The 13,244-nt window shown below is 39.3% G+C and overlaps 2 protein-coding genes across 3 annotated transcripts in view; one reads left to right on the top strand and one right to left on the bottom strand.

Annotated features, from left to right (window-relative positions):
- Positions 1-13,244, bottom strand: part of LOC121958531 (cone cGMP-specific 3',5'-cyclic phosphodiesterase subunit alpha'-like) — a 36,894-nt gene that overhangs the window by 11,136 nt on the left and 12,514 nt on the right. The gene's annotated exons all lie outside the window — the stretch shown is intronic.
- Positions 6,529-10,385, top strand: rbp4 (retinol binding protein 4, plasma). Of its 2 annotated transcripts, XM_042507500.1 has the most exons (6): positions 6,529-6,622; positions 6,876-6,978; positions 7,137-7,273; positions 7,668-7,774; positions 9,274-9,486; positions 9,658-10,385. In XM_042507500.1, the coding sequence occupies exons 2-6, from the start codon at positions 6,877-6,879 to the stop codon at positions 9,705-9,707; spliced, it is 609 nt and encodes a 202-aa protein (XP_042363434.1). In that variant the 5' UTR covers positions 6,529-6,622; position 6,876; the 3' UTR covers positions 9,708-10,385. The 2 variants fall into 2 exon arrangements, with proteins under 2 accessions (XP_042363434.1, XP_042363435.1); XM_042507501.1 differs by lacking the exon at positions 6,529-6,622 and having other exon boundaries at positions 6,872-6,978.

The raw sequence follows: 13,244 nt of genomic DNA, 5'->3' as shown, positions 1-13,244 counted from the left end.
ATAGCAAGGACCTCATTGTGCATATTAGGCTATGAGTACATATGGATAGACAAAAAAAAAAGCCAATTTTACCAGATCCACAATAACTAGAAAAAAAAGTGTGACTGTAATGTATTAATTTGACTGTGTACCCATTTAGAAATAAACTTAGGGGAAATTTGTGAAGCCTACACTCCAACAAATGACCTTAGCTAATAAATTCGTATTTCTTGTAAAACCGACAAATATAGCATGGAGGCAATTTTCACTTATAATTTCATAATTTTATTTTTTTAATCTGTGATCTATTAAACCCCCCCTTAGTTTTACATTGTTGTGGTTTTTGTACCGTTATTACTTTTTCTGTTTATATTACCATGTAAAATGCCTTAAAGCGCTGTATGAAAAAAAATGTAGGTCTATTATTTATTACCATTACTGAAAATGATCACATCTCAGAAACAAGGAGCCATTGCCAAATTTTTGACTACTTCAGAGTCTCTGACACACTCATACACACACACACACACACACACACACACACACACAAAACTTTTTTGTGCGCACCTGGGAGCCCGGGCACTTGACTGAACTCACCTTTGAGACGTCAGGAACATTTTGTGGCTTTTTGCTTGTTGCGGTGTGACCAACAATACCCATGTCCAGAGGGAAGACAATTTCAGCCTGCGGATCGACCCTGTTTACCTCATATTTGGAAGTTGGCGTCACGTCAAAGAGGACAGTCGCCAGCTCAGGTATTCCGTTTCTCGACCGGCACGCGTAGTAACCGATCCTGTCGGCCTGTATGATTAGGGCCACTCTCTGCAAAACTTTGTGAAGGGACGGCTCCATTTCCCCTTGTTTCTGCATCTCCTGGACCAACTCGAAAATGACGGCCGCCTCTTGCACAGAGTTAATATCCTTGAAGGAAGCAGTGTCTTTGACATCGACAGGTTCAGAAAAAGCGGCGGACAGGGCTTCTGCGCGCAACTTCTTATCAAAGTATTCTTTGGCGAACTGCGGGTTGTTCTCCAGGTATTTCTCCACGCTATCCTTGTCTGCCATTTTGAGCTCGAGTAATGTTGTATTCCCGTCCTCTTTTTCACAAAAGCATCACCTGTTTGGGGGTAAAAAATGGTGAGGGGAGCTGAGTGATGGCCTACAGGGCTGGGTGCATCAGTAGCATTCTCCTCCGCGGTCCTCAAGGGAGTCACTAACTCATCCCGTGTGTGCAGACAGACAGAGCAGGACAGAGTGCGGCTTAGAGGCTGAAAGGATCAAAGTGGCCACTAATTAATGTGACGTCATGACATTAAAACCCCTGCTCTAAGCGTCCTTAACCTGCAAATCCCAACGCTGATCATTTTATATCGGGTAACACAGGAGAGAGTGAGACTGTTGTCAGGTCAAATGGCAGGTTGGAGGCAGGGGCTGTGTCAGGAGAGGACGTGAAAGGATGGAGAGGGTCCCTGAATCACTCCAAACACAAGTGGCAATAATACCTCATTTGTCCTCTTATCCCCGAACATAACACTACACACATGGTGACACCTTAGTGCAGGCATACTCAACATGCTTTGCTTCTGGGCCTCTTTTGCAAGATGACAGGAAGCCAGTTGCAGCAGCCCCCGGCATTTTTCGAGGATTTTACGACATTTCTAAGATTTTAGGACGTTTCTAGGATTTTAAGGCCGTGTTAGAATGTTAGCACACTTCTAAGATCTTAGGACGTTTCTAGGATTTCAGTGCATTTCTAGGACAGTAGGATATTTCCAGGATATGAGAACATTTCATGGATTTTAGGATGTTTCTAGGATTTTAGAATATTTATCAGACGTTAGGATATTTCTATGATTTGGGGAAATTTCTCAGATTTTAGGACTTTTATAGGATTTTAGGACATTTCTCAGATTTTAGGACTTTTCTAGGATTTTAGAACATTTATGAGATGTTAGGATATTTCTCAGTTTTTGTGAAATTTCTCAGATCTTAGAACATTTCTAGGATTTTAAAATGTTTCCAGAGTTTAGGACATTTCTAGCATTTTAGGATGTATTTAGCATTTAAGGACATTTCTCAGATTTTAGGATGTATCTATGATTTTAGAACATTTCTAGGATTGTATGACCTTTTAATTTTTTCAGGATTTTAGGACATTTCTAAAATTTAGGTACATTGGGGACTTAGCTAGGACCTCTGTCCTAGGATCCTCTTTTGGCCCTTCTTTTGATAAACAAGCCCTATTTTGATTCTTTTTTATGTTCTCTGGCACCTTATGTATACTAAAAGTACAACAAAAAATCACAGTACGAATCACTTTACTTTAATTTTGAATTAGAAAATGGTTGGAGGGGGGCACCTGACACCCTAGCAGGGTCCAGATTTGGCCCACAGGCCGTTAGTTGAGTATCACTACCCAGGTGATACTTAGGCTGCTAAAAATCTCCACTGGAGGTTTATGAGGAGTGTCTAAGCATTCCCTAATAAAGTTGCCTCATGCCTGGGTGTCTTCCAATCTAATATTTAAAGTGTAATCCCAACACTTTAACACTCTGAGCAAGCAGGAGACATTTCCTTGCTTCAAATAACTCCAACCCCTGCATTTGCGAGCCAACCCCTACATTGGTATTACCCTTGTTTTATCCCTGTTGTTGCTGCGGAGGAGGTAGTACCTAAATAGTCCCAGCTACAGGCAGCGATCGTGTTTAGAGCCATAGTTGTAAATGTGTGAGCAGCCTACCTGCGTGGTCCATTTAAATCACCATCATCATGGAGGTATTGGTCCTAATACTGGAAATTGGCCAATTAGTGGGACTTGGACGTCTGGGAACAAGGCCCTAAACAATGATGGCTGGCTATTATTAACTGAGTGCACTGTCTGGTTAGCTGCTGGCAGGCTGGCAAGACAAGGAGTTCCCCACTATTTTCTGCCTGCGGGGATTAAGGCAATCTTATCAAGGGAGAACTACAAAAGGTGTGTGTGTGTGTGTGTGTGTGTGTGTGTGTGTGTGTGTGTGTGTGTGTGTGTGTGTGTGAGGCCATTGTGGAGATAAGTCAGAGCATCCTGTTTCACAGTGGGGGAAAATGGTTGAGTGTAAGTGTGCGAGAAGGGAAATACAGGCAGACAGACAGGAATTGCCAATGTAATGATGAATAAGATGAATAATGGCATTTCTGGTAGCCAATTCCTGTATTTTGTTTTCAAACTTAACAGAATCAGTCATGTCTATTGAGAAATGTTTTTCATGATTTTTTTAACAAGTACATGTAGGTCTAATAAAACTAGAAAAGTGTAAAGGCAGAGTGCAGATCTCCACCAGGTGGCTACTTTCCAGCTGCTACGGCCACATTCATTCCAAACAATTGCAGCAGACGCGACACAATGTGTTTCTGAAGTGTTCCAAAAAAGTATTAAAATACGCACCTTGCATATTTTTGTCTGCATTGCACAGAGCACATTCATTTTTTTCTGCTAACAGGCACTGTATGTAAAACATAGATAGTAAGTAATTATGAGGACAAATGTATTTTCAATCACCATGATCCATGTCATTCATAACTGGATTTTTAAAAGTATTAACTTCATCTGTAGGCTACAGCACAACAAAGTTGGTACCAACAATTAAAATCACAATTAAAACAGACAAAAAAAGAAACAATATAACTACATAGTCTACTTACTTAACTATGGTAGAAGCACAAATCTATAAGTCGACAAAATCAGAAGGAAAAACACCTCACTTCTGAAGTGCTCCTGATGTGGTATGACATTATGCAGTGGACAGAATGCTGCACAGTGGGATTGTTCCTCCCAACTTCCATGTAATCAGAAAGTTGGCGATGGTAACCAAAAACTTTTTGATTTATCAATCTCGTTGTGTACTTAATTTTAGTGGATCATAATAAACTGGGTATGAGAGTTAATCTTCAGATTCTCCAGTTCCAAATGTGATAAAACCTTTTTCATGGATGTTAGTTTTGGGCCACGAGAGCAAAAAATATGGCCTGCAGCAGACTAGGTCAGACTTGTTTTTAGCCAAGTAGATTTCCAGAACACTTCGGCAGTCAATCACAGTGTAAAACAGTAAATGAAACAAGTTAAACAAGAGAAGTCCTTACAAAGACCATTAAAAATCTGCACACAAAAACATTATGCTTATTGGTCCAGTTTGCGAGATTAGCTGCAGACACAGATATACACACACACTAAATGCATGAACCCCTCCAGGCTTATGTTTGGGGGAGATAAAAAAAGTAATATTTATTTCATTTTCATTGTTTGTTTTTTGGGAGGTAGCGAACTTTTAAGTATCACTTTTAAATCACTGTACTGTAATGCAGCCTTTCAAAACCAGGAAAAGACAGCACTTCTAATGTTAAGATTTCCAAAATGTTCGATGATATCTTGTCTCATATCACAATATTGATATATTGGCCAACCCCAAATTAAGTTAAAAACACTAATTCCCTGTTACACTTCTGCTCTCTTTAAAGCCTAGATACTCAGATGGAAGCCATGAGGTCTTTTGCCCGGTCCTTCAACTTGTGGGAGGTCATTTATGATTTTGAGTTACTTAACTTTCACACTTCATCAAAACAAGAAACTGACTCCTGCTTTAAGCATGACATAACATCTTCCACTATACCACCCAAAATGTGAAATGCATGCACAGGCCTGGCCATCTATAACATATATAGTTTCTTGGACAATCTTCATGATTATCAAATGTTGCCTCTGGCCACATTCCAGCTGTTATTATTTCTGCTGAAAATGAGTGATGGTGCTATTTTCCACTGGCCGGGGCTTCGGTTATGCAAGCTGCAGATGTTTGGCTGCGCTGTGCTCTTTTTACTCAACAATGCCCTCAGAGGACTGGTTACATGAGCTCCGTGCAAAACAACAGCATCAATTTATAAAAGTCTGCCACAGTAGATTTAAGTCAGATGAAATACAGACCTGTGTTAGAGAGCAGTTAGCGTATTTCTCTTAACTTGCCTGCACTGTGAATGATGTGCACTTAAACGGTGCAAACATGGAACAGCAGACTAAAGCAAATCAGAAAACTGGCACAAATGGTTTGACCCTTGGGAAAACAGCATGTTTTTTGGGGGGGAAATAAAAGGTTCTTATACACATGAGATTACATCATTATGGGAGCCATTAGCTTTAGTTTGCTGAGCTGTTTTGGACTTGCCCAATTGTAGACACGTACAGAATTTCACAAGCATATTTAACTAACACTTAATCCCATCATTGACTGGCAGGAGCGTTGTAGTGGGGATAAAAAGTTTGATTTTCTTTGCATTTTTTTAATTTCCAAGTAATTAGTGCCACAACTTAACCCCTGACAGTCCATAGTTTAGTCCACCCTTGCTCTAGTATTCATCTCCAAATACAGCTGGAGCCATATGTGACTGCTTATGCTGCTGAAGCACCAACATACATTGTCATGTATTTCTCCCAAAAAGAAAAATAAGGGTTCCAAAAAAGAAAAGAAATTTGGCTGTAAAACACTTCATATGTAAAATTGGGATTAATTGCATCATTTCTATATTTAATTGCAATTAACTGTATTTTTCTTTGATCATGTGTTTTCAATTCCATCATTTTCCATTTCAAAAAAGTCCATATTGACAGGATAAAGCTATTCTTACCAGATTTTATTGATTAGGAATCAAAGGACAGCAAAAAAACTGCATGCCACTATCATAAAGTGGGCATTTCTGTAAAGGGGAGACGTACGGGTACCCATAGCACCCATATGGACCTTTATCACGTCGCTATTTCCATACCTAAAAATAATAAAGAGAAAGGCAATGAAAGTAAACTGACTATTACAAAATAAGTCAAACAATGTGTCAAAGAGGATGGATCAAGAGAGGAGAAGCAGGGGGCCCACAGAGTGCTTATACATAGTACCCAGAATTTAGTGCTACGCCCCTGCTGACTACAGACTTTGCTCTTGGAGAAGAGGTGATTATCTGTCTTTCACATTGATTATATTCTTTTTGAAGTGGACTTCAGCACTCTGTCCACCACTTCTACAAACACAATCACAGTCAGCTAAAAGAGTCCCCTGACAGCATCATCAAGTCAACAGCTGATGCAATCATATGGATGCTGCTGGGAAGCCTGCGTACCTACAGACACATTTGATGGTAAATTAAAAAAGGACAAATGGCTGAATCTTGTTGTTCTCACCAAAAAAGAAGGTTCAGTCCATGCACGCAAAAACATTTCAGTTAGATTTATGATGCTTAAGTGTAGCTATCTGTGTGTACACTTTTGGAGTGTGACAAATGTGTGACATGCATTGCACAGCTTGTTCCAGATGGTCCTGTTGGCTTTGCAAGCAGTTTCTTTCACAAGACCAAGAAAACCTCAGTAGAGTTCTGACGGGAAGCACATTTTTTTGGGGGGGGCGCAGAGAGGGGTGTTGAGCCAAACGTGCAGAACACACAAATCAATAGGACAGGGGCTGCAGTTATGTAAATGTTTATCCAATGAAAGGCAGGCTAGCTGTGGGGAGAGCAGGGGAGGGTCACATCTCCAGAAGTCATTATGCAACAGCAGCCAACTGTTTATAAGGCCCCAACTTTACCAGAGGATCAGAGGATCTCTGTGAGCTCTTCACTTGAACAGGTATGCATTGACAATGGACTTGTTTTTTTTTTAGAATTTACACTTTGAACTGAACATTTAAAGTGAACGTAAGTGCTTTGGCAAAAGTGTTTTTTTGTAGCACATAGGCAAATATTTTATGGAATTTTCTTACACTTCTTTACTTCAGGACTTGAATGTAACTGTATTTTTATCTGCCCTCTGTCTCACCTCTCCCTCTCTAAAAGTGTCCATGCTGACCACTTCTTTCTGCCTTTATTCCTTCCTGAGGTAGAATGCTGCGGTACGTTGTAGCCCTCTGTCTGCTGGCTGTGTCCTGGGCACAGGACTGCCAGGTGGCCAACATCCAGGTCATGCAGAACTTTGACAAGACAAGGGTAAGTTGGAAGTGCTAAGAGATCATATTTACTGTGTTGATTTATCTTAAGAGTTTTCCTAAAGGGTTTTTGTGTAATCCTCATATTTTGTCCTTTTACTTTGAATGAGAAACACTGAGGGGTAAAGTGGACTCAAACATTGGATTTCTGTGTCATAGTATGCAGGGACATGGTACGCCGTAGCAAAGAAGGACCCAGAGGGTTTGTTCTTACTTGACAACGTTGTGGCTCAGTTTACTATCGAGGAGGACGGCAAAATGACCGCCACTGCTAAGGGCAGAGTCATCATCCTCAAGTGAGTTCAGTTCTTTACTGTAAAGACTCACCTTTCCCCGACTTGAGCTTCAAATTTGTGCAACCTCCTACATTCTGTGAGCTTAAATCAGCATGCTTTTAACTAATTTTCTTTTAAATCAAATTTGTTAGTTTGTTTTATTATTTGTATTCTGTGTCTCTTGCTTGATGTATTGGTTTTTATTCCATGTTCCTTTGCTTGCTTGCTTGCTTTTATTGTTCTTATTTGTTTCTTGTGCTTTTACCCGTGTAATCTGTAAAGCACTTCGGGTTGCCTTTGGGTGCAAAAAGTGCAACACAAATAAATGTGTCTTTGGCTGCCTTTCTCTCCTCCTTTTCTCCTCCATTTTCTCTCACATTTTTCATAATGTTCTCATCTCTTTTTTGGCCTCCAGCAATTGGGAAATGTGTGCTGACATGTTTGCCACCTTTGAGGAAACCCCTGACCCTGCCAAGTTCAGAATGCATTACTGGGGAATTGCATCCTACCTGCAGACTGGAAGTAAGTTGTTGAATATTTACACCAGAATGCTAATAGGACCAAACTTAAATTGGGATTTGGTGACAAAATCAAGGCAGCTATGTATGATCTGGCACCTTATTAGTATAAGGTTTCGAGGTCTGTTGGGAATCATAAATATTGACCCTCTGAGCAGTGTGTGGTTCTCTGTGACCCTGACCTTGGAGACTGAATTAAACCAATGCTTTCCAGAAAGAGATCCAAATGTCACTGAGAGTAACTCTGACATTATCTTATGGCTAACTGCTAGCCACCGCTATCTCTAAAATATATCCATAATCCCAGTGCTAACCCAGAATGATGGATTTTTATGTGAACTTACATTTTCTGTGTCAGCTGCAGTAGCAGTTCCCCATACAACCCAACTTTATCATCAGCTGTTGACTTGATCATGCCATCAATGTATTCTTTTATCTCCAAGTTTGCAAATGGTGGACTGAATGCTCAAGTCCACTTTAAAGAGAAAATTAGGCTGAGGCTTTCTTAATCTTTAAAAAGAAACTGCTAGCAAAGCAGAGAGGACCATCTGGAACAAGCTTTGCTATCCATTGCATATCTGTGTCACACTCTAGAATATACACACAGATAGGCACAAACTTTAACGTCATAAATGTTTTCACTTGCATGATCTGAACCCAATTATTTTGTGTGAAAAAAACCTGGATTCAGTCATTTCTCTGTTCTTATTTACCAATCAAATATTTCAGAAGGTGGGTATGCTTCCCGGCATCATCCATATGATTGCATCAGCTGTTGACTTGATTAAGCTGTCGGGGGACTCTTTTATCTCCCACTGACTATGTTTGTATAAATGTTGGACTTAGTGCTGAAGTCCACTTTAAAAACAGAACAATCAATGTTAAAGAGAGATAATTAAATCTTCTAAGTATAAAGTCTAGAGTTTCAAACACCCGTCAGTGATGATGGGGTAATGTGTGAGTTAGTTAAAAATACTTGTGTACTTCTGTACGTGCGTCCAGAGAAGTGGGGAAATTAGCGATAGAGACCAAAACCGCGTTTTGTATCAGGCTGTAAACATGTTTATTTCTGCTGTTAAGTTGGGCATTTTAACATGGGGGTCTATGGGGATTGACTCGCTTTTTTTTTTAGACAGCCTCAAGTAGCCACTCAAGGAACTGCAGTTTTAAACTGCATTTTTCAGCCCCAGAGGTTGCTGCTTGTCTGAGCCCTGATGCTTAATAACATTTGGCTCCTCCCTTGCCTTTAACCGAAACAGTAGCATTTATCAAACAAAAAAAAACAAAAAAGCTGCCATATAGAAAACTTCAAGACATGAGGTAGTTGTGAGATGGAAAGACAAATTCCACTGTCATCTGTAGCATACTTTCTTTGGCCTAATACTTACCAGGCAAGTTTAAAAAAAAAAAAAACAGTGTGCAAATTGTAAAAGGGTTTGGTAAAAATAATAATCCTCTCTCCCCCTTACATCTTCCCTTCTCTCCTCCCCTACCCACTCTCAGATGATGATCATTGGGTGATCGACACCGACTACGAAAACTACGCCATCCACTACTCCTGCAGAACAGTAGACTCAGACGGCACTTGCCTGGATAGCTACTCCTTTGTTTTCTCTCGTCACTCGACCGGTCTTAGGCCAGAGGATCAGCCCATTGTCACCCATAAGAAGGCCCAAGTCTGCCTCCTGGGGAAATACAGACGCGTTCAACACAATGGTAAGTTCAACTAAGTGCTCAATTGTTATCAATAATTTCAGAAACCATATATTTTCATAACATTAAAATGCTGTATACTGTGTTATGTTTTTTTTTTTTTATAACAGTAAGATGATTACCTTTGTGATTTCTTTTGTGGTAAGCAAAATGTTTATCTTCTCTCCACTACAGGGTTCTGCGAAAACGCCTCACCTTTTGACATTCAGCAAACCTCTATGTGAAGCACCTTCTCCTCCTCTGCTTAAGAGAGAAAGCAGCCCATACCTCTTCAACATCAAACTAAAATGGCGAACTATAAGCTGACACGTTCACATGCTGTAAACAGAGGGAAGACAACTAGTGGGGCTGGTTTCTTTTCACTTTCCCAAAATGTCCCTATTAGTAAGAAAAAGATTCTGGACTTTTTAATATTAAGTCCTATCCCCAAAATCTGTCATGTCTTGTTTTTTTTTGTTGGGGTTTTTTGTTGTTGTTCTTTTTGTTGTACAGGAACTTAAGAGTAGTTTACCTTCTGCATGGAAACCAGTGGAACTACCCCCCTGGTTCCAGTGGCAAACTAGACATATCATATCACTGAAAAACAACTTTTGGAGCTTTTCGTTCCAATGTGATAAATAATCAGCTGTGAAAATCTCTTATGAGTGCAGCTGAACTCTAAGCATTACTGCAGCTCTGGAGCGTTAACGCCATGTTCACCACAAAACCAGGTTAACAAGTCACTGACTTTGCTTTTACACTGAAGGACATAAAGTATCTTGTAGCATAAAAGTAGATATTGTTAATAAACCAATACAAACATATTAAGTCATGTGCTATACAAGCATAGTAGTTTGGATTTTACTTGATTGTATGATGTATACTTTTTGATCCAGTTTTTGAAATAAAACATTCATACCGTGTAGGCTCTGTAAATTTTTGATTGCCTTGAAATATTTATCTGTATTATGGGATTGCACATAATGAATTCATGTTGCTGGCTGTTGGATTCAGTCAATCAAAATCCAAGTATATATAGAATTTTGTGAGGTTTATTCCGATCTTTTGACATTGTGCAGATGAACTTCATCAGACAAAAGCAAATGTATGAAATTAGTTTCTCGCAACAGCTCCCTATACTTTAACTAAGCACCTAATTGTTAGGTGCACAATTTCTGTTTTCACATAACACAATTTTAACATATTTTTTAAAAACAATTTATGAACTATATATTGTAGACATCACATACGATACAGTTCGTACATTATCAAGTCTAACTTAAATTTCAAAAAAACTTTTTTTTAGTGTGTTTTGGGTGGTGTTTAAAGGTCCTATGTGTAGGATTTAGGGGCATCCACTTCTAGAAATGGTACATAATATTAATTGCTATGTTTTAGTTAGTTTATAATCACCCGAAAAATAAGAATCGTGTTTTCTTCACCTTAGAATGAGTCATATATACTATTATCTGCAAAAAGCCCGCCATGTTGTTTCAATAGTCGTCCAGAAAGGACCAACAACATACTGACTGTGTGTGTTTTCGCATTGGTCACCATAGTTCTCCTACACGCTTGGCACATGGGAGATGTTTCAGTTCTGCAACCTCACCGATAGATGGCTCAAAATCCCACACATTATTCCTTTGAATATATAAAACTGTCTCTGATTTTCATCTGGTGCCATTAGGAGGTCCAAGTTTTCAATTATACAATGAAATTTCTTGACATCTACTGGAAGTTCCCAGATTATGTGTCCTGATGACTTTTGTGATCCCCTGAGTTTGCCTCTCATGCTACCATGAGGTTGACATTTGTGGTTTACCTGCTAAACAACGGCATGTTAGCATGCTGACATGAGCATTTAGTTTAAAGCACCACTGTGCTTATCAGTCTCACAGGGCCGATAGTGTGGCTGTGGGCTGTTTCTTTCATAGCCGATCCTTTAGCACCACAGAATCTAATGGGTCACAAGGGATTATAAAGATTTACAAGATGTTTTCTATATAAATACTCCTCCTCTTTTCCTTAGGCTCAATGTGACCCCATTCAGTGTTTAACAATTCTAAATAACTGCTTAAACTTTGACTTTTTTGGCTTTAGATTTATTGACTTTTCATAAGGTAATGGTGACAACTGGGTAAACAAAATATTAACATGATGACATTTTTTCAATGCCCTTTGGTCAATTTGAGCCCAGGCTGGTTAAGCTATATAAAATATAACAAATATGAACATTTTACACATATTTGTTGAGGTTGCTATCATATGCGATTTCATAATTTTTAGGGCCCAAACCAAGCAGCAACCTCCAAGGGTGAAAAATTAGGCCAATTCTGAAGTACAAAAAATTACAACTCAGCGAATGGCCACTCTAGGCACAGTAAATTCCCATAGATCTCCATGTTGAAATGCCCAACAGCAGAAATATACATGATCACACCCTGGTACAAAACCAGTTTTGGTCTCTACAGCTAAATTCAACATCCATGAAAAGTACTCTTGACTTTCATGCTAATCTTTGGAACAGAGAGCTGCGAACATGCAGGCAGCGGCATGGATGAGGAGAGAGGAGAGACCTTCTGCTTAGAATTGGTGTCTTTTCAGCACACAGCAATTTAATATGACAAAGACAATATGATAATATGGCTTTTGTTTGACATCAAAAGGTTGCACATTTATGACCCTTCATTAGAGCAAAATCAAATTTAACTGGCATAATTCTGAGTCAATACCAACCCTATTATTTGTACAGGCTATGGCCTTAAACATACCTGTAATAAATGAAGAAAGCCTGATATTTTCTATGCCATGTGGAAGGTGAAAAACACATACACATTCCAACATTCCTAGACTGTTGTGTTGGAGGGAGATTCGCATCTTTATTGCACACTTTTGTACAGTACAGTGCATGGCAAAACAGCTTTGGAGCACATGATTAGAATAAAAAAAAAAAGATGACTATAAAAACAACGGCAAAGTGGACAAAAATTGAGCAAAACAATGTGATCATCGGACTATATTTTGAAGAAATACAGCCTGAAAACAACACATTGATCTAAAACATGACAGTGTAGCAGTGTCTGTCAGTCTGTCTTAAGTCTATCTGGTCACATTGCCAAGGTGGCAGGAATAAAGGCAACTTAACCCCATTTCCCCTACCAAGAGGACATTTACTAATCCCCTGCCTTAAATAGTTTAGTGCAAGGAATTAACTCATGCAATCTCATTCCAGCCTCACAGGCTTGAAAAAGTGAAGGTGGAGGTGGACGTGAGCTTCACTTGAGCAGTGAAGAATATACAGAGAAACCTGACGCTGTGTCACCATCTAACCCTCTCTGATCTAGTAAATTTAGACATATCAAACTATGTAGCTAGGGTTGGAGAAAGATTTTGGTTACAGTCCCATTCACATTCACTTCAGAAAGGACTGTCCAACTGTCTGCAACATACTGCAACCCTGCTATGTTCTGTGATGGAACTAGGAATTTGAAAAGCTACACATGGCAGATCATTTTTGTCCACAATTATGACTGAATTTATTCAAGAACACAAAAACAGCTTTCATATGTACAGAATGTCTCTATTATTTTGTTCTTTACCTCAACACTGTAAAAAAGCAAATAACCTTTGCTGTTTAGGGGTAATTTCTTTCTTCAGAACAATAAAAAATATACCTTGAATGTCACACATTCTGAGGAAAATGTCACCCCAAAAAACCAAAGGTACCGACTGTACTGAATCTAGGAGTGGAAGGACAGAATGTTCTCAGCTGCTTGATCAGT

Source organism: Plectropomus leopardus, chromosome 19 (assembly GCF_008729295.1).
Source record: "Plectropomus leopardus isolate mb chromosome 19, YSFRI_Pleo_2.0, whole genome shotgun sequence".
NCBI lineage: Eukaryota > Metazoa > Chordata > Actinopteri > Perciformes > Serranidae > Plectropomus > Plectropomus leopardus.
This window is presented reverse-complemented; position numbering and strand designations above follow the sequence as displayed.